This window comes from Neolamprologus brichardi, chromosome 20, assembly GCF_056152115.1.
Source record: "Neolamprologus brichardi isolate AB-2024 chromosome 20, ASM5615211v1, whole genome shotgun sequence".
NCBI classification, from domain to species: Eukaryota; Metazoa; Chordata; class Actinopteri; order Cichliformes; family Cichlidae; genus Neolamprologus; species Neolamprologus brichardi.
The window spans coordinates 15,144,679-15,167,028 of NC_142123.1; the positions used below are offsets into that span (position 1 = coordinate 15,144,679).

At 39.8% G+C, this 22,350-nt stretch overlaps 1 protein-coding gene across 1 annotated transcript in view; it reads left to right on the forward strand.

Moving 5' to 3' along the window:
• Positions 1–18,071, forward strand: part of sdcbp2 (syndecan binding protein (syntenin) 2) — a 28,153-nt gene extending 10,082 nt beyond the window's left edge. The window contains exons 3-9 of the mRNA XM_006804040.3: positions 743–839; positions 7,293–7,393; positions 8,127–8,291; positions 10,485–10,660; positions 11,924–12,095; positions 15,718–15,809; positions 16,548–18,071. Of these exons, the coding sequence (XP_006804103.1) occupies positions 743–839; positions 7,293–7,393; positions 8,127–8,291; positions 10,485–10,660; positions 11,924–12,095; positions 15,718–15,809; positions 16,548–16,602 (858 nt within the window). The 3' untranslated portion in view covers positions 16,603–18,071. The remainder of the gene's footprint in view (positions 1–742; positions 840–7,292; positions 7,394–8,126; positions 8,292–10,484; positions 10,661–11,923; positions 12,096–15,717; positions 15,810–16,547) is intronic.
• Positions 18,072–22,350: the final 4,279 nt, after the last annotated feature.

Here is a 22,350-nt window from a genome sequence, read left to right on the forward strand (position 1 = left end):
CTCATGAGCTTATACTGGTGTTTTTAAAAGTTATGTTTGACTTTATGACTTTCTGTGTTGTTTCTGGGATGCTTAGGACTCATATTGCACTGCTGGAAATAGTTTATTTTGATGCATATGCTGCTTTTTTGCAAATTTGCATTATAATATTTATTTTCGTTTTTCCTGCAGTGTATAGAAATTGGTGTATTTCAAAAATAAAACTATGAAGACACTCAAAATAAATTTCCTGTGGTAGGAAACTATTTTGTGCAACTTTTTTGTATTTACAGTTTTGAGGGATAAGCCTCTTAAATTTCTCTAACTAGAAATATATGTTAAAAAACAAAAATGATTTTCAATTTTTTGTAGTTTATTGCACTTTTTTGCAATTTATGTAATTACTATGCACCTAATGCATGCATATTATTAAAATTTAGGCTGTAATGGTTGTATTGATGTATAGCAACTTGAAATGCTCCCAAAAATGGCACTACAACATGTAAAAATATAATATAAGCTCTGGCAGACTTGGTTCTATGGTAGGTCTTAAAGGGTTAAGTTTGAACATTGTAAGAAATCAGGAAATTAACTACTTACAGTAATGGAAATTTTAGCACTCCAAAGCCATTGATATTTGTTGTAGGCAAAGAAATCCTTCAGTCAGTCTCCTTACCAGCAGTAAAAGACTTATGTATTGGTTTGAGCCCAGTTATCTCTAATTCAGTATTTAAAAATCACTGTGTGTTTGATTGCTTTTTAGGCCCAGGCCCAGTTCGCCCAGACTACCACACCCATGCCAGCCATCACCGAGGGAACCTACCAGCCCCAGGCTGCCACTGCTGGGATGCCAGGATCAAGTGAGTGTCACTTACACTGTTAAAAATCTTTAGAAAGTGTTTTTGTTTTGTCACCTAAAAACCTTCACCACCACCTTTTTTCTTTGTCTTTTGGTTTCTCTTTCTCTTGTTTCTGTTTCTTGGTGTTTGTGTCTCTGTGTGGGGGGCCTGTGTTTTGGAGCTTTTAGTTAAGAACTTTGCAGTTGTATAAGGGGAAGATAAAGGACTGGGATTGGTGTTAGGAGTTATTTAGGAAAATAACTAGAGTAAAGGGGCCTCACACATTCTATAATTTGTCTTTTTGTGAGTTGTTTCTGTTTTGTTGTGCATTTGTTTTTGTTTCTCTGTGCTTTTGTCTGGATGTAAACCTGAACTGTGCAGTGGGTTGGATTTAGATGGAAGCAAGGCGAGAGAAATGACGACCCCACAAAAGATTAAAAGTGGGCAAAAGGGCCTTTGGAGATTAGAGAAAACCACTTATTTTCACTCCCCCTTATCCCATTCTCCCACTCATTCAATTTCTTCTTTCTCTGCTTGGATGCAAAGTCCTGTGGGCTTTTCCGTCTTTTGTTTTTACCTCAGCATAGCTGTCTATGAGTCACCATGGAGACTGGCTCTGGCAGTTGTGCTGGGACAGGGCATGAAGGGAAAAAGGAGAGGAGGAGGCGGAGTTGAAAAGGAGGGAGGAAGAGGAGGAGGTGAAAAGGGGGCAGTATGATCGACATAAGCCTAGTTGGATATACTCATTTTGTTCAATAACAATATCAGGGTGCCTTGTCATTTCGATTGAACAAACTGAACAGAAACAGTTCAGTTTAATGTCGTTTTATTACTATACTGCGGAATCACAACAATTCCCTGAAGGTTTTTTATATTCAAAAGGAAAAGACCGTACAATAATAGCCAGAAACCCCCAACAATCACATGACCTCTTTTGAGCAAGCATATTTATATTAATAGTAATTAATATTAGTAATAACTAATATTAAATGAGAATGAAAAGAGGTGAGTGAAGTAAAAGTGCTCATGGGAAGCCCTAAACAGCCTAGGCCTATTGCAGCATACCTGCAGGGTTCAGGGTCACCTAATCCAACCCTAACTATGTGCTGTAGCAAAAAGGAAAGTTTTAAGCCTAATCTTAAAGGTAGGGAAGATGTCTGTCTCCCAAATCCAGATTGGAAGCTGATTCCACAGAAGAGGAGTCTGAAAGCTGAAGGTTCTGCCTCCCATTGTACTTTTCAAATAACCAAGTAACAGACTGATTATTTTTCAAGCGCTTATATGTGAAGAGACAGATTTAAAATTTGATTCTGAATTTAACAGGATGCTCTCTCTTTCTAGTCCCTATCCCTATTACAGTAGTCAATCCTAGATGTTATAAATGCATAGAATAGTTTTTCAGCTTCTCTCTAAGAAAGGAGATTTCTAGTTCTAGTAAAACAGGACATTCTTCATCCTAGGGCTGCTCAGTTAATCGAATTTTAATCACAATTACGATCTGGGCTTTCAACGATCATTAAAAATGACTGAGCCGATTATTAGCACCTCCCTCGTGCTTTACTCTCGCACTGCTCCGTGTGGCAAATCGAGCGCACCTCTCTGCATTTCGAACACGTGTCACAACAATTAAGAGCAGCGGTCTCCAACCTTTTTTGCGCCACGGACCGGTTTATGCCCGACAATATTTTCATGGACCGGCCTTTAAGGTGTCGCGGATGAGTACAACAAAATAAAACTAGTACCGATACCGAAAAAAGAAAATTCATTCATAACACACGTGAAAAGACCCAGGAAAACCGAGTAAACGATAAAAACGATAACAAAATAACGCTGAAAACAGATAAAAACCCTGAAAACTATACATTTCACACCTGAGCCTCAACTCTCGCGGCCCGGTACCAAACGACTCGGGGTTGGGGACCGCTGATTAAGAGGACCCGAGGGAAGCTCGGAAAGCTAAGCAGAAGTTATTTGGAGAGGAGAGTGACTGCTGTTGGTTGAAAAGATAGGTTAAAAAAAACTTCAGTGGTGTGGAAACATTATGGGTTCGCGGAGTCAGACGTGGATCAAGTAGACATAGTGTGTAAACTTTGCTACAGTGTCGTAGCTGCACCACAGAGCAGCACTGCAAAGTTCACTGAACATAGATGTTTACATTTTTCATTTATTTTTTATATTGCAAACATTTGCACTGTTATCAGTATTTGCACACTATTTTATATTATTTTTTGACAATCTTTAAAGTCATTATTCAATACATTGTTATTGTTAAATAAATATCGTCAAATAATCAAGATCTCAATTTCAGTGAAAATAATCGTGATTATCATTTTTGCCATGATCGAGCAGCCCTACTTCATCCTCATCCTAATCATTCTTGGGAGTGTGGAGATTTGAATTCAGGTCCTTGTTTACAGAGCTTACAGGTTGTTACTGTTGATACTTCACCCCAGTAGTCTTTTCTTTGCTTTGCTAATTTGAGAGAATTGAATTGAGAGGACAACGGAACATCATTGAATAACAAAGGAGAAATCATTCCTAATACTTGCCCGTGTGGGAGCATGTGAAGCAGGCATGTGTGGGAGAGGTGAACCAAAGAGATAAAATAAGAGAGCATAGGAAGATAGACCAGGAAAGCAGAGAGGACAGGCCAACTGTTATGACAAAGTATTCTCATTTTCTGATATAACAGAGCACATTCAGTGATTTTAATTAGGACCTATTTTAGGATTGCACTTTGAATTAGCATATTTTGTTGTTTGCTTAAGGCTTGACCAACGAGTTGTGGGTGCTTCTCTGTCTCTATGCTTCTCTTCCATACCATGATCAGACCTGTCATTTATTAGTGTGCCTTGGGGGATTTCTGAGTATGTAGGTGGAGTGTATATTTTATTAAAGTGGCATATTCAAATCATGTTAAAAGAAGAATATGATACTAAGATTGTGTCTCAGTGATGTATTAATAGATCAGAATCATTAAACTACTCCCTCGTGCTGTCTTGTCATACTCTCTGGTGCGCTCAACATATATCACCTATCTACTGCTTAGTTTGTTTCATTTCCACTTTTGTCCTCAGAAAACCGACCTCACTGGTTTTCAAAAAAGTTTCTGTGATTATAAAACAGGAAGTCAGAATCCAATAGCAACAACCTTTGACAGAAAAGGTAAAAAAACAATGAGTTCCTGTCAGACCTTCCTGATAAATTATAGGGTCAAACACAACTGGTCACAGACCATTATTTAAAAGAAAAAAGCCACTTGCCCCCACACAGGCAGTACAGTTTAAATCTCTTTAATCACTTCCTTATTGAAGCTGTAGCTTTTCTGGTAACTGCGGGTAACATGTCAGCAGTGAGTAAATTACTTCAAGAATTACACCACCAGCTACCAGTTGTTCATTATTTTCCTGTTTAATCTACTAATAATTTTAGCTACAGAACAGGTAGACATATGACTTAATTTGCTGGCAATCCATTCAGGGTGTGGTTGCATGTGCTTTCAAAGTACATAAGAACATCATACATTAACTTGTAATTAAATGGCTTTCATTCTTACTTTCATAGGTGTTTAGCAACTTGGCTGATACCTATTTCCCTCCTCTGAATACTACCATACACATTCTTCTTTTTGCTTTTTCCAAAATAAAGAAATTCAGGCAGGCATGTATCATCACTTTGCATGAAACATGTTTATATTTTTATATCTTTGGGATATTTACATAGGCAAAACAAGAACACACAATGGACACATACAAGCAGCAAGCAAACCTTTCCATAGCAGGTTATAGAGGGCTTGATGTCATAACATGGAGCTCAGTGCTGATGTCTGAATGGTTGTACTGCACAGCAACACAGGCCGCTCATTATCAAATTTCTTCAGCGGAAAGCTTAATAGCTCAGGCTGTGCCCTTGTAGTGATGGATGGCATGAATAAAATATAAAGTGTTGGAAAGAAGGTGGTCGGCTAAACAAACTTAAATTGTTTGTAAACCTGTGACTGCGGGAGGGAGATTAAAACCTGTCTTCATTGTTATGTTTAGGGGTAGCACTTCTTTACCTTCTTTACTTTTTTTGCATTAATTAGAAAAATATTAAAATGTATTTGTATGGGATTTCATCAAAACCAGTGCTACAAAACAGTGCACATTATAATCATTTTGGCAAAAACCAAAACAAGAAAACAAACAAGAAAATCAAAGAATCAAATACTTCAATGATAAGTTACCAGTGTCTCAGCAAGAGTCAAGTGCAATGTCCAGAATAAATTATAGTGGGACTCAACAGTCAACAATAAAATAACCTAAAAAAGTGTAAATGATTTATAAGCAGGTCTGCTCCTAAGTCGTTAAAAGGGGATTTTAAAAAAAGATACAGATGAAGTGAGCTGGAGTATGCCAGGCACATCATTCTCAAGGCTCGCAAAATTTCAAAATCTCTGGTAGCCCTTCAGGCAGGCATTCTTCAGTTTTAGGTAGCCCAAAATAAATTTAAGTAGCCCGAATAAAAAAGAGAGCAATTTTTTTATGTTTTGTTTCCTTTACAATATTATACATTAAAGTATAATATTGTAAAGGAAACAAAAATTAATCAAAAATTTTTTTAAAATGCAAATCACAACAACTGTATAAAAATTACAACCATCAACTCAAATACTTGGTTCAAATTGAACAGAAATTTCTATGAACTTGTAAGAACTGTGTAGAACATGAATCAGTCTGTGTCAGATCCTGAATTTGAAATTTCCACTGAAGTCACTGGTAAGAAGTAAGTGGAACCAAGATCGAGGCCATTTGCTTTTTGAAGTTTGCAAAGCCTGATAAATTTTGCCAGTGGTAGTTCACTCTTTGCAACATAGCACGCTGTTCTAAACAGATTTTTCAGGAGTTCTTGTTGTGCTTGGTTTATTTTTAGTATGTTTTTTTGCAATTGCTGTTTGTTCTGGGAAAGAACAGACTGGGCAATAATGCATTTCTTGCATTTCTCATGGGTTCTGATGGGGTCTTTCTTAAAATTACTGGTCCCAGTAACAAAGGCGCTTGTCGACTCAGAAATCAAATGAAACTCGCAACACACCTGGCAGAACATCATGTTATTTAGCTCGTCATATTCCAGCCACAGAAATTCTTTTGTCCATGAAACCAAAAAAGCTGCGCTTTCTTTTTGCCTCATAGTCTGATTTGTCATAACTTTTCCGTTTTGTGGTAGGCTTTTCTTTGGCTGCCCCTTCTTCACCCTGACCTGTCTTATTTAGCTGAGCAGAACTAAAATAACAGCGTAAATCCTGCTGCTTTTACACACGTACTTACATAACGGTCAGCGATTCTTTGCGCACTCAACCTCTCACATGTTTAAGCTTGCTGCGAGAGATTTCACTTGTCGCGTTTGAATAGTAAGCTAATGAGTGATAAGACGATGTCAGTGGATTGGTCCGCAATTAATCGTCACTCACCAATCAGTGCTGCTGCTCTCTACACACCGTTCGCGCGATGAAAGTGAAAGCAAAAAGCAAGCGCAAATTCAAACGCGATTTCAATATGTCACACATTGAAAGTGGCTCATCGATGCCAATGACATAATTACTCAGCTACATTGTCGAAAGAATGCAAAAGCATAGACATATATTTTCCTTCCTATGATAGCCCGACGGGCAGGGCTGAGTTAGATTTTGGTAGCCCGACTGGAAAAATCGCTAGCCCCGGGACGTCGGGCTAGCGATTTTGCGAGCCCTGATTCTGCAACTAAGAAGCATGAAGTGGGAGAAATTAGCAGGCTGTACACTGGTGGGTACAGGGACAGCAATTCCAGTATAGTGTAGTCTGGGTCCAGGCATTCAAGGGCTTTAAAAGCACTAAGATAGAGCAAATTTGAGGTATTATGTGCACTCTTCCTGGTCCTCCTAGATCTTGCTGCCACGTTTTGGGCAATATAGAATTCACTAATTGATTTCTAATCGATACCTGTTAAATGGCCATTACAATAATCTAACTGAGAGGAAAGCACGAATGATCTTGAGTGTGACACTAAAACTTTTTATTGATTGTATTGCAGCAATCTTCCCTCAGTGTTCTTGTTTGTGTGTTTCTCAGAAGTGAGATCCATATCATACCAAACAGACTTCGGACCACTGATTGAACATTAATTTCTAAATGAGGACCAAATGAGGTCCCACTGCTAGGATGTTTCAGAACCACTGACATCTTCATTTTGAGTTTTATCACACAACATTACCAGATTTGTGTTGGTGGTCTTAGAGGTGTGGTCACACACATACCAGTGGATCAAGATGATATTTCTCTATATACTGTGGCTAAGTGGTAGCATATTATGTAGAAAGCTCGTTTTTTCCTTCCTACTCACCACATCAACCTCCTTCTACCTGCTATGTCTGCCTCCAACTGCTCCCTTTATTTCAGTTCCTTCTTGACCTTGTTTTTCACCCACTCACCTCCTTCTCTGTCCCGCCTGTTCTCCCAGGCCTGTACCCAAATCTGGAGGAACTGGGAGACTACATGGGGCTGGCCCTCAACAGCGATGAAGTGCAGAAGAACTTGGCCCTGGTGCCTGTTGCTGACAATGTAAGCATTATAACTGTGTGTGTGTGTTTTGAACTTCATGCTACCCCATTATGTGTAGATATATGGCATGTTTCTTTTTTATTTATTAACAGTTGTGGTTAAAAATGGCATTTTATTTACACTAAATTCAGGTCACATTTAATTTAAAACTTCATAATTAATCTCACATCACACCAGCAACGTTTAAAGACTCAAAACTGCTTTTATTGGATGTAGGAGTTGTGAGATTGCAACAGTACTGTGTTCCTGGAGCTCCACATTACTGAATGACTCACTGCAGGCCCGGAGCACTGTGTGGGAGGGTGTGAGCTCTTCACTCCCCTCCAACACTGTGTGTGTGTGTGTGTGTGTGTGTGTGTGTGGAGGAGCGGGGGGGGCGCGACGACACACTCTCGCTCAGTTTTGTCACCTGGCATTTAACCATCTGAGTTCTTTGCCATTTGCTGCTTCTCTGCACCTCCACTGTTATTTTCCTGCTTTTTAAAAATTAATTTCAAAGCATATTAACGACAGAAGTTTTCGAAAGAAAAGCCTAAAGCGTGTCATTCTCTGGTGGAGGAGGAGATGAAACCAAATCCTCCCACTCTATGTGATGCAGCTTTCCTTTTTATGTTGACTTGAATATTAATGTAGCCTTGCTCTTAAATCTGTTTTAAATCACCCCTGCTAGTTCTCTTTTTTTTAACCCACGTCTTTCAACCTTTTCACTTTCCTCGCTGTTTGCCCTTACCAGCAAGTGGCACTGCCCTCTGGCTCAGGTGTCGGAGGGATGGTGCGGCCGGTGACCGGAGCAGACATCGGCATCAGGAGGGCAGAAATCCGCCCAGGACTGCGGGAGATCATCCTCTGCAAAGACCAGGACAAGAAGGTTGGACTCCGGCTCAGGGCCATCGACAATGTGAGTCAACAGCCAAGAGCCAACTCCTTCATGAATTATTCAGCACAGGCTGACTGTCATTAACAACCCTTTGACACCATACCAGTGACTGAGGAAATCCACACTAACATCTTGCGTTCTTAAGCACAGGATCACAGTTGTGATGTGGGTCAAACTCTGTTTGAAACATCTTTTCTTCCAGCGAATAGATCACTAGTGGTTTGTCAGCTGTTTGATCTACTTAAACTAGAGCAGAGCTTATTCAGGGACAGTGTAACTCTGAATATTTTTATAGCAGATGTCCCCTAAGTGTGCCACATGCAGGCACTCATAAATAGTGTTTTGAATAGAGGAAAGCTGTAAGGAAATGCTTGGCGAATGCTTGTTTGTGTGTTAAAAATGTGGCTGTGCCAAAAGGCCAGACTATGAGTTGCAGCATTCCATCCACACATGAGGGGGAATTTGTAGAATTCTCTCTAGGATTTGGGTTTGGCTCTTGATGATTGTTAAACTTGGGAAGTAAGAGGCTTAGCAATAGATTAATGCTAATGAATGTCTTCACAAATAAATACTGCAGTGTGTGTGTGTGCTGAGTAGGCAGCAGTCACTCTAAATCAGGGGTCTCCAACCTTTACTGTGAAAAGAACCATTTCCAAGCAACCCAAAGAAATCTGCATGGAGCCATAAAACATAAGGTGTACGCTTATCTTATAGTAGTATGTTTGTGTCCTTTAAGGTGTTATTTGGCTAAACAGAGAGGTACAGAACCTACACAAACTTGCGTGCAGTTCATGTAGATGATGCTGCATGTAGAAGACAGCCTGCAAAGCTGTCAGTAGGCTCAGCTTAGGAACAACCCAAAAGCACGAAGGCCAAAATAATGAAGGGTGACAGCTTATAAGTATAAATAAACTTAGCAACATTACTAGTGAAAATGGGTTGAAATAATAACTTTAGCTAACTTTTCAAGTAATATCTACATAAAATATTTAAATGAATAATTACTCTTTTACCTTGTGACTACTCTGCAGTGGGCTATTTTTGTTGTTGTTGTTTTTCTACCCTTTTCTGCATTTATTTTTTCATGTGAACATGTTTATAGCCAGATTGGAAAACCCTGGCTGAAGTGCCCTTTTTTAGGGTAAGTGAAGCCAAATGGGGAAAAGATGTCCTTGGTTTGTTGGGCTTGCTTTGTAATACAGACCCTTCTCTGAGAGAACATTGTGAGGCTTATCAAGATTTTTTTTAGGTCAGGTTGAAGGTCAGTGTTGACACTGTATGATTGAATGGAAAATAATTATTATAGGTTCAAAAGAACAAGGTTCTGTTCTCTGCCCAAGTAATATGAATTGATAAGAAGAGGTAATTATAGAATTCTGCAGCATGGCAGAGGGAAATGTTTGAATTGCTCTTACCTTGCAGGGGCCCGTGGAGCAGGGTTGTGTGATACTTTGTTAGTGAGTAACACAGAGATGATAGTGTCGGTCATCTGAGCGTGTTTATGAAGCTGTCATATGAGTCTTGTGTTGACATCAGCTCTATGATACAGAATAAACTGGTGCCTTGTGTCTGTTGGGTAATACTGTTATTGTGCTGATTTCTTTTAGTCTGGTGTTACAGTTCTTTTAAAAATTATAGGTTCGTATTTCTTTTTAAGGTCTAATTACACATTTACTTTGTAAGTGTGGCTGTGCTACCTGAAATCATATGAGTAACTTACTACTGGGCACAGCATTTATGTGTTTTGATAAAGCTCATAAAGTCTCTATTGAAACCACCTGCTTTTGTGCTTGTTTCATTTTTAAGACAGAACCATTTTTATGGGCATGATGGGATGCTGTGAGTAAACCTAAAAAAAAAGTCAGCAACAAACCACAGATGGAGTGTCAGCTCGGGTAGCTTGAAAGTGCTAACAGGCTTCTAATGTAGTTAAGTTATCATGGACTTAGGGCTCATTGTATCAGAACACAATGTGAAGTAAGCTGAAATAAGTGTGTTGGGGATCAATGTGGACCTGAAATGAAGCACTCTTGATTCCTTTCTGCACCAAGGACATTTTCATTGGATAGTTAGAACATAAACATCCTGTTTACCTTTTTATGGCCCATTTCTGTGTCCTTGTCACCTTCCTTTGTATTCTTTCCACTGCCTGCATCTGTTTTCTGTCTCTTCCTCCATTCCTCACACTTTGAATGTTTTATCTGTTTCTCTCAGGGAGTGTTTGTCCAGCTGGTGCAGGCTAACTCCCCCGCTGCCCTGGCTGGGCTGCGCTTTGGGGACCAGGTCTTGCAGATCAATGGGCAGAACTCTGCTGGATGGAGTGCAGACAAGGCCCACAAGGCTCTGAAGGCTGCGTCTGAGACCCGCATTGAGCTGGTGGTCAGGGACAGGTGAGGAGACTTGTAGTGTGCAGCAGGGCTTGTCAAACCTTATATCAGGACTTGATGCTTCAAACATAACAGATGTCATACAGCTGGTCTTATTCACTTTACATGTTCTGTCCATGGTTGTGTTTAGCTTAAGTGGAGTGCTTTTCTATATAAATGTGCATGTCGGTCGTGAAGCCATGAAGCCAGTGCCTTACACCTGCATTCTTTCTGTAGGCCACCAGATGGCAATAGCTGTAGTTGAAAAAGACTTCTGGTCTCATAGACCTGCGGAGTTCTCTGCTACCAATTTGCCAAGAGCAGAAATCCTGAACTCAACCATTACATTTAACTGTGAATTTGAAATAATAATAATATGGAGCTAGAGTTGAGCAGACTCTGTCCATTTTAAGCTAGCATCTACAGTGTGCTGTTGGTTCTCACAAGGTCTCCAATAACTGTTTGAATAATAAGCTTTTCATGAAATGTTTTTCTTGTCATAGTTTTTCTGTTCGTCCAACTTTGACTTTCAAGGGTGCTCATTAAGTTTCAGTGTTGATGTCAAAGATGACTTTGACATCATAAGATGACTTTTTATTTGGTTTCAGTCTCAGTTTTGTTTCAGAAATGAGAGTCACCAAAAATTCATTTTCGACTGTGGTAAAATGGTTGGACACCTATGTTTGTGAATGTGATAACTTGAGAATGAGGCGACGTAGCATTTTGAAATTGATACCATAAGTGTATCCTACGGTGTTCCTATAGGAGGCTGAGTGGTAGCACCATTGGTTTAAGAACAAATTATTGCGAATGTGTTAATTTCTCTGCGGGCTTGCAAATTATAAATATTACAGTGCACATTAAAACTAGACACATCAAAACAGAACAGACACAAAAAGGATCAAAGGATCTCTGACTACTCGGCCGATGTATTATTACCTTGCCTTTTATACAGAAGTGCTACACTTTGGATTTTGAATCTGTAACAGGATATGCTCGGTGATATCAATGTGTGAGCAGATTTCCAATGTAAAATTGTAAAATATTTAAACTGCTGGGGTATTGTTGCAGTATCATAGCATCTGTGGAGCTGAGATCTTTGGCTCCCTCTTCTGACTGTTTCACACATGTCATCTCTCCTCTTAGTTTCTGTTTTTTCGACTGTTATAAAATGCTTTTTTCTGAGTCACAGTTCTGTGATGACAGGCATGTTGTATGCTGCTTTATAGTAAAAGCTTTAAGACTTTCTGCATATGGATTATTGATGTTTCCTGTGTGTGTCTCTAGGCCATTTCAGCGCACTGTCACCATGCACAAAGATAGCTCTGGTCACGTGGGCTTCATCTACAAGAATGGGAAAATCACCTCATTGGTCAAAGATGGATCTGCCGCCCGCAATGGCCTGCTGACTGAACATTACATCTGTGAAATCAACGGACAGAATGTCATCGGACTCAAGGTCAGACTCTCACTCCTGCAAATATCAGGCTTTTCATCTAATAGTTTGCTAGGGTATTTTGTCATATTGTGTGTATTGTGGAATCTGTATTATGATAGATGAAGTTCAGTATAGAGAATACCATAGACTGAAAATGACAGTGACTTCAGAACGTTTGCAATGCTCATCAGATGTTTGGTGACTGATTTTAAAGATTGCACTGAGATGGCTGCTTCCATAATAGGAGAACGTAATAAAACACAGGGACGTCCAGCAGTTTTAAGTAAGTGCAGTGCTCCCCAGCTCTGAGGTGTTTAATAAGTGTTGAGTAGTTTGCTTCCAGTGGGTGCGTAGTTTCTGTCTACCCTGTGATGCAGGTTTGCAACATGTTCTTATCTCAGGTTTGTTTGCACATTGATTTGATGCACCTCTGCAGTGCTCACGGTTATGGAAGCATTCACTTTGCTTTTGAAAATTGCTGGCTTTCTGCACCACTTGACCTTTCATAGAACCATGATTCACCGTGTGAGAGTATCCAATGAGATCACGGCAAGTTGGTTTTGTGGATGTTTTAAAAAATAAATAAAAAAAACAAACAAGCTGTAGAAAAATGTGAATAAAACCTGGCAAATTCCATACAGTATATAAAAGACAGATGTAGCATCCAGGTCTGAAAAGTCTTTGGGAGAATAGCCTTCAGCTGTCACAATGCAGTGTTCATCTTTCATGAGTAATTCAATTTGATTTATATAGTGCCAAATCACAACAAAAGTCGCCCCAAGGCACTTTATATTGCAAGGTAGACCCTACAATAATACATACAGAGAAAAACCCAGCAATCATATGACCCCCTATGAGCAAGCACTTTGGCGACAGTGGGAAGGAAAAACTCCCTTTTAACAGGAAGAAACCTCCAGCAGAACCAGGCTCAGGGAGGGGCGGGGCCATCTGTTGCAACCAGTTGGGGTGAGAGAAGGAAGACAGGATGACAGACATGCTGTGGAAGAGAGCCAGAGATTTATAAGTATGAATCAATGCAGAGAGGTCTATTAACACATAGTGGGTGAGAAAGGTGACTGAAGGAGAAATACAGTGGGGCAAAAAAGTATTTAGTCAGCCACCGATTGTGCAAGTTCCCCCACTTAAAATGATGACAGAGGTCAGTAATTTGCACCAGAGGTACACTTCAACTGTGAGAGACAGAATGTGAAAAAAAAATCCATGAATTCACATGGTAGGATTTGTAAAGAATTTATTCGTAAATCAGGGTGGAAAATAAGTATTTGGTCACCTCAAACAAGGAAAATCCCTGGCTCTCACAGACCTGTAACGTCTTCTGTAAGAAGCTTTTCTGTCCCCCACTCGTTACCTGTATGAATGGCACCTGTTTGACCTCATCATCTGTATAAAAGACACCTGTCCACAGCCTCAACCAGTCAGACTCCAAACTCCGCCATGGCCAAGACCAAAGAGCTTTCGAAGGACACCAGGAAAAGAATTGTAGACCTGCACCAGACTGGGAAGAGTGAATCTACAATAGGCAAGCAGCTTGGTGTGAAAAAATCAACTGTGGGAGCAATCATCAGAAAATGGAAGACATACAAGACCACTGATAATCTCCCTCGATCTGGGGCTCCACGCAAGATCTCATCCCGTGGGGTCAAAATGATCATGAGAACGGTGAGCAAAGATCCCAGAACCACACGGGGGGACCTGGTGAATGACCTGCAGAGAGCTGGGACCAAAGTAACAAAGGTCACCATCAGTAACACACTACAACGGCAGGGAATCAAATCCCGCAGTGCCAGACGTGTTCCGCTGCTGAAGCCAGTGCATGTCCAGGCCCGTCTGAAGTTTGCCAGAGAGCACATGGATGATACAGCAGAGGATTGGGAGAATGTCATGTGGAACTTTTTGGTATAAACTCAACTCGTCGTGTTTGGAGGAAGAAGAATACTGAGTTGCATCCCAAGAACACCATACCTACTGTGAAGCATGGGGGTGGAAACATCATGCTATGGGGCTGTTTTTCTGCCAAGGGGACAGGACGACTGATCCGTGTTAAGGACAGAATGAATGGGGCCAAGTATCGTGAGATTTTGAGCCAAAACCTCCTTCCATCAGTGAGAACTTTGAAGATGAAACGAGGCTGGGTCTTCCAACATGACAATGATCCAAAACACACCGCCCGGGCAACAAAGGAGTGGCTCCGTAAGAAGCATTTGAAAGTCCTGGAGTGGCCTAGCCAGTCTCCAGACCTCAACCCCATAGAAAATCTGTGGCGGGAGTTGAAAGTCCGTGTTGCTCGGCGAAAGCCCCAAAACATCACTGCTCTTGAGAAGATCTGCATGGAGGAATGGGCCAAAATACCAGCTACTGTGTGTGCAAACCTGGTAAAGACCTATAGTAAACGTTTGACCTCTGTTATTGCCAACAAAGGTTATGTTACAAAGTATTGAGTTGTATTTTTGTTATTGACCAAATACTTATTTTCCACCCTGATTTACGAATAAATTCTTTACAAATCCTACCATGTGAATTCATGGATATTTTTTTTTCACATTCTGTCTCTCACAGTTGAAGTGTACCTCTGGTGCAAATTACTGACCTCTGTCATCATTTTAAGTGGGGGAACTTGCACAATCGGTGGCTGACTAAATACTTTTTTGCCCCACTGTACATAATGCGTTATTTAAGACCTTGTATGTGAGGAGCAGGATTTTGAATTCAATTTTGGATTTAACAGGGAGCCAATGAAGGGAAACCAGTATCGGAGGAATCTGTACAGACAGTTTTAGCTATCCTGGAAAGTAACTAGATTTTACTGACCAGATCTTATTACATCTGATCTTCACACAAGAAATGATTTTTCAATGTAAAAAAAAACCCCAAAAGCAAAATATGTGACAGTGTGGCAAACAAATTAAGACAGTGACCTACACATCTGAATGTCCACTAGCACCCAGCTGCCAATTACAAGACCATTTATGATGAACACAATGCCTTATGTAGTGACTGGGCTTGAGCCTTAGTTCATCTAATGAGTAGCTTAGCTAAGCAGAGTAGCAGCATGTGCTGTGCCTGCATCCCTTGACTCTGGTAGAACAAATATGTAAACCCCTGTATGTAACGATTCGTCTAGGTTATTGTGTAGGTTATTTTTAAAGGTCTGAAAAATGCCAAAGCGTAAAGGCAAAGTTTCCTGTCGCACTTGTATACCTGGTAGTTGTTTGGTAGTCTTCAAACAACACACCCCAATTTCTCAGCTACTCCTGTGTTTGTGTTGCTTCCCTCGGCCTTCGTAGAGCAGTTGTGCTGTATTTCAGACCATACCACGTGTAAACATGTCCTGGTCTTAAGACTGAAAAGCTGTGCATACTGAATGCTAAAGCAATGTTGGTGAAAATAGAAATTATTTTGATTTTGATGATTTTGAGTACATGGGTCATATTAAAGTGTCCACTTACACATGGCGGTTCAGTTTTAGTCTTTGTCTCCTCTATTCTTAAGTGTTTGTTTGTTTGTTTTCTTGGTTCCTGGAATACGTCTAAACAACAGAGTGAAACTGTGAAGCGAGTGTGTTTGTTTTGCACTGATTACACAAAGCCTTTACATGTCCCTCTGCCTGTGTGGAAATTTCCAGGACTCTCAGATCAAAGACATCCTGACCACCTCTCCGACAACCATGACCATCACCATCATGCCTAAGTTTGTCTACGAGCACATGGTTAAGAGGTAGGACTGCAGCAGAAACCTTTTCTGTCCATGCATCAGTTATTAACATCTGATCTCAAGTCAAACCCAGTGTGTTTGGCTCAATCTGTGTGGAATAAGCCATAGAGTCACATTGAGTCACCTCTCGCCTGACTAGCCAACATTATCTTAACATACTGCTTGCCACGGTTAGATGATTTCAAATTGTTTCTGTGATTGGCCAGCAAATCTTTGTTTTCCTACTGCAGTAACCTGTCAGCCCTTGAGCAAATCTAAAGGTTTAAATGAGTAATTAATAGGGATGTGTACTGAAATTAGGTATGAAATGGACCACAGGGCTTAATTATCGAAGACCAGAATACAGATGAGCTCCAATGTTATCAGTGCTGCTTTTGGTACTGGAGAAAAGAAAAACATAATGGTTATTATTTCCACAAGAATGTCATCTTTCACATTTTATCTTCAAGTCCCTTGAAGGTTTTTATCTCTGAGGCATTTTTGCTGTTCCTGATCCACAGACAGCAGGGCCATGGTGCAGGTCTCTCATTTGCCACACCGTGCACATGAACACAGACCCTGGTTTAGTGATGGTGAGGTAGAGAATTAAATGCTCAGAAGTGTGGTTGCACTGAGGCAGACAGTGCTTATTGCCACAAGTGAAACAGTGATGCCCTCTAAAGAGTAGTAGCTGAGTGCCCAGCTCAAGAGACCAGGAAGCCATGCAGCGTTTTGTTGACAGGTTGTGTGCTTGTGTTCCAGGATGTCCTCTGGCCTGATGCGGTCAGCCATGGATCACTCTGTTCCAGAGGTGTGAGGACCAGGAAGAGGACTAGAGGATGTCAAGATGTCTACCGTGCAGATTCTTTCTCTCTGTTTTCCTTATGTCTTTTTCTCTATTTCTGTCATCAAACCAAACCTCCTCCTACATCACAATCACCAACCCTGCCCTTGCTCATCTCTAACATAATCTTAAGATGCCTTTTTTTTCCCTATTCTTTACCTTTTCTACATTTCCCTCACCTGCTGACATTAGTATGTTTTATATGTTAACCTAGTACTCTGATATGTTTTTTTTCTTGTTTTGTATTTGAAATCAAGGACAGTAAAAAAAAAAAAAAATGTTTTTTTTAAAAAAGCCATGCATACCATCATGAGTCCAGAGCTTCCTGCTCAGTGTGGAGATGAATCATTCACCTTTTCATAATGCTGTAAAAGCTGACGGACAGCCATCAGAGCCGTCCACGCAGATATTCAGCTGCCCTTCTGATCCCTGCACCCAACCCCTAACGTGTAAATAATCTGAGCTGAATTAACACCTGCAGACTCATATGAAGAGGTGTGTTGTGGGTTCCAGTGTACAGTCATTTTTACATGGCCAGTGAAAGTGATGGTGGTGTTTACTATTCTTTCTTTTTCTTTCAACATTAAAAAGAATCCCAACATTTCACCACCCAGGTCTGAGTAGCAGTTTCCACTTTTTCCATGAGATGGCGACATATCCTTGTAACGCATTTCCAGTCTCTGACATTAAGTTTGCAGATAGTGCGTGTGCACATTCTGGGGGGCAAGTGTAAGGGAAGGGAGCAGCAGTACATTATTATTAACCTATGCAGCTCGGACTGTCCACAAACACTCTTTAAGAGCTATGACAGAGTAAAAAAAACACGAGTTAGCAGGTGCCCAGCGCACCACAGGCTGCAGGAGTCCTGTGAGGCTTCGTGCTTCAAAGAATCGAGGAAACAGTTGGTGTTTGTTTGGAGGGGTCGGCGCCAGGCGGACCCACTAAGTGCACTTTTCATTAACCTTATAAGAGGTCCTCTCTCCTATATCCATTTCAAGTTCCAACAATTTTTTTTCATAATTGTTGTGTTTGTGATGCTTCATGTTAACGAGAGAAAACTAAAAGCTTAAATTTGATGCTGAAAAATCAATCGGTCAAATGAAAGCATTTAAATTACGCGTCATGGGTTTCTCCAGTGAACTGCTGTCCTCTGCTAAGTTTTGTTAAAGGCCTATCCTCTTTAAAATTCCTTCCTTGACTGATGAGCACAGCAAGACTCAGCAGAGCTCACAGTTGTGAATTTCTACTTGTTATATAAAATTTCTCCTTTTAATGCTGTTCACTTTCGGATGCATGTATTCCTTTAATTTTCTAGGTATGCAATCTGATTTAAAAAAACAACCGCTGTCATTCTGTAAAAACAAACGCTAGAAAAATCTAAAAGTTTATATACGAATGTAACCATGATAATGTTGTAAACAAATAAAGTCTTTCTGCTCACATTTGTGTTCAGTCTCAAGGCATTGCATTTCTTGTGTTGCTTCAGATCAGCCGGTGTGGGAATAAACACAAAGGCAAAGCAGAGGTTTCCTCCATGCTCTTTAATATAGGGGCTTTTGCTCTTTCTTTATACAGTGTGGTGGAAGATGTAGCCTACTGATGTCTTCACCTGTACACACTACTGTTGCTATTAAAATAGTTCATTTACGTGATATTATCTGGCAATATTTATGATGTCAGCTAAATTCCTACACGAGGCATTGAATGTCCTCAGTGGAAGGATGTTAAATGACTCCACCTCTGTTACATTAGTTACTATTACATAGGTTAGGGAACACACACAGTCAGACAAGGACTAAAGCGTAAAGTGACAGTACACATTCAAATATTGTCTGATTTAAAGAAAAAGAAAAGCCAAACATCCTCCGTAGTCCTTTCATATGCATTTAAAATCACGTGTCTACAGGGGACATGTATATATAATCAGTCACCCCCACGCACTGTACACTGACATAACAGCACACTACAACAGGAAGTTCAGGTGTATCTTGGGACAGTCGGGTACAGCTACATTTTTCAGCACACCTGTAGTACCAGCGGAGGCATTCTCCTTGGCTTTAAAGTTCCACATGGTAAAAATACACCACAGGAATATTTTAATGCAATAGACTTAAAGCTGCTAATACGGAATCTACAAAGTCCCAAAATAATCTTTAAAAAGTGACCATTGGAAGATATTACTATAGCTGCAAAAAAAAGAAGACGAATGCACAAAATACATTTTATCATGCTCAAGAATGGTACCTTGCATTCCATGTTTTTTAGATTTTAAAGTAATTAAACAAGAAGATCAAATATCCACATCTAATTCAAATTGTGCATGTGAGACTAAAAGTTATTATCAAAGCAGCTTGCCAAATCTTCATTATCTAGCATGTGTATTTCAATTAAACATTTCAGGAACAGGAGCCTTGAGAATAAACATGTGCCCACCTAATGGTGCTAAACAAAGATGGCTGAGATGGTTGCTACTACCATTACCAATTAGCTGTTTGCTAAAGAGCTACTTTTGAGTGCTCCTTTGTTACAAGGGGTCACCACAGCAGGTAGTTCCACATGTTTGATATGGCACCAGATATTTTACACCAGATGACCTTTCTGACGCAAAGTACATTTGTGTTTGCTTGGAATCAAACCAGCCACCTTTCATTTGCTGCTTGGTAGATGTACCCTTTGGTCCTTCTGTCATCCTGTTTCCAAAAATCAGCTGCAATTAACAGCGGGACTGTCACATCAAAGTACAGTGCAGGTTTACATCATAATCACTTACATGATTATTATATTAGACATTTTGGTACATAATACATTAATATTGATAGGAGGAGGTGGCTTTCCACATTGTCACACCAGTTCCCTCACAGATTTATGGCTTTTGGTAAAACAGGGAATTGTTTTAGCCTCTTCATTATCTTTAGCCAAACCTTTCCCACAATGCAGCTGGATGATGGGCGCACAGCTCTTGCACAAATCATAACAATGCAAACGATGCTGAGAAAACCTTGTGATTGTGTCCGTAAGGCATTCATTCAATCTTTTCATGGATAGCAATGCATTAATTCCGATTATCATGATTGTCACTGACATCTGACAATTACATAATCGGATCACACAGTATGAGAAAAAAATGTATGTTTTTGAAATGAGAGGTTTTTAGAAATTTTATGGCATCTATGTATATTAATACATAGATGTATGTAAATGTGAAAGGCTAAAATAAACAGTTCTTATTAAAGATGAGAGATTACTGCTTTACAGCATTCACAGGAACAAGCCATACCTGCATGTCTGTAGTATCTTATTTACGCCAAATTTTTGCTTCAGCTGCACTTTAAACTGTCACTGCAGAACAGAACAATCAGAAAATGCTCAGTGAGCTCACACACACAGTGCAGCTGAAAAATTTGGGTTGAAAATTGCGTCTTTCTTTCTTTCTTAAAGAAACACACATTTGTTGGAATTTAAAATCATATAAGATTTACCAGAAATATTCTAAATGACAATAAATTGTTCAATAATCATAACCGAGTTAGTATTACATGAAAGTATTGCCAGTCCGAGTTCAACTTCAATTGCTATCTCATCAACACAATGCTTAGTTCTGTAACCAGAATAAAAAGTAGAGTTGAAGGTAAGAGGACCAGTACATCAGAATCTGTCATTAGAGAAACAGATGCCCACTCATCTTTTCACTTTCAACTTATGTTGAAAAAGTTATGACTTTTTATGAAGAGCATGAAATTTTCGGGCTAACCTCAAACTTGTCAGTGCTAAGTTACAATCTCAACTTCAAGTAATTGCTTAAAATTCATAAAGTGAACAATAGTGCAAAACATATAAACCAACTGGTGAAAAGAATAGAATAGAAAAAAGAATAAAAGTCTTTTTTTTAACGCAGAACAATTTGAGTTGCTGTTTTTTTGCTGGTTGTGTTGGAACATTTTTCATTCGACATTTAAATCGGGACGGACAGATTTAGAGTTATTTCATGGAGGGATTGTTCAAACACGCCCCCTGGGCACAGGAGTTTACACAGAAGACCAAAACATTTTGTAGATACTTTGTATGATTGTTTTGTGTCACTTTATGGTAGTTTTGCACCTGCTTGTAACTTTACATTCCACTAACACAGGGGTCGGCAACCTGCGGCTCTTTAGTCCTTATAGTGCGGTTTGGGAAAATAAAGTATTTAGCTGAAGTGTATTTTATTTATGTTAGTTCTTTTTTAACTTGTAGTTCTAAATTGGAAGATTATTGTGATATTGAAATATAAAAATAAAATTATATTCTATTATTTTTTCATTGCTCAAAATAAGCGTCACACTCGCAGAAGCCGGTATACCCGCCGAAACGCCGTGCATTTATCGAGACTTTCAACCCATAGACCAATTATGGATCTTCGGATCCACATTATGTCGGCAACTATTCTCCACCGTGAACTATGTTAAAAACAAACACCGCTCACGCCTCACAGATGACAGCTTACAGTCCTGCATAAAGATGAAAGTGACTTCGTACAGCCCCGATTTGCAGACGCTGTGTGCAGAGGTTCAGGAGCAGAAGTGCCATTATAAGCATACCACGGCAGACCCGACAATGTTCGCATGAACATGCTTTTCAGCATCTCTTTATAGACCACTTTTCACACACGTTTGCTGTACGCATACAGCTGGCTGTAGCTTTTCAGCTCACAGCCCGACACATACTAACACAACAGCACAGATAGCACAGACGTTAAGGTGGCGAGGCGTGATTGCGGATGCCGCTCACGTGCGTCCGCGTCCCCTGCAGCGGCACTGCAGACCACGCCCCGCCACACACGTTAACCACGTAAAATACATATTTAGGCAGAATTTTGCAAATATCTATTTTTCTGTTTTTAGCAGCATAGTGCTTTTTTTCCAATTTTTTTTTTTAAAAGCCAGGCCAAGGCTCCAAAAGTCCAAAGGCGATATAAGGTTGGCGGCTCACAACAGTTTTTGTTTGCTACATGGATCATTTTAGTTCAGCTGGGTGTCTTTCTTTTTGTTATATTTCTTCAAAATGACTTCAAATACATAAATAAAATGTCATTTTCTCTGTAGCACTTCATGGATTTCATAAGCAACACACCTTAGTTGTTCACACAAAGCATAAAAGTAAAAAACAATATATACACAATGTTATCTTCATTTTAGATGTCAAAAAGTATTTGCGGCTCCCAGTGTTTTCTTTTGTGTGGAAACCGGGTCCAAATGGCTCTTTGGGTGTTAAAGGTTGCTGACCCCTGCACTTGTGATTGGTGATTTTGTGCCGCTTTGATTTCCCTCTGTGGTTGATTTTTCTTTTATTGGTCACTGTGGTTCTCTTTATGGTTGTTCCACATGTATTTGAAGTTCTTTGGCGTGTCTTTGTAGTTGTATGCAGTTGTTTTAAGCATCTTTGTGGTTGTGTCTCCGTGTCATTTTGTGGTTTTATGTCTGTGCAGTTGTTTTTCTTCTTCCTGCAGCCCTTTTACATCTTTTTGTAGTCATTTAGATATAATTTCACATCTATTTGTATGTACTTAAGCTCTCTTTGAAGTCATTTTTTCATATTTTTGTAGTCACTTCAAATCTCTTGGAAGTGATTTTGCATCTCTTTTAAGTATTAGACATCTCTACAGTTGTGTTCTCTCTGCATGTTTTTGTTGCTTCAAAGTCATTTGGGAAATCCCTTTGAAGTCATTTTAATCTCTGTACAGTT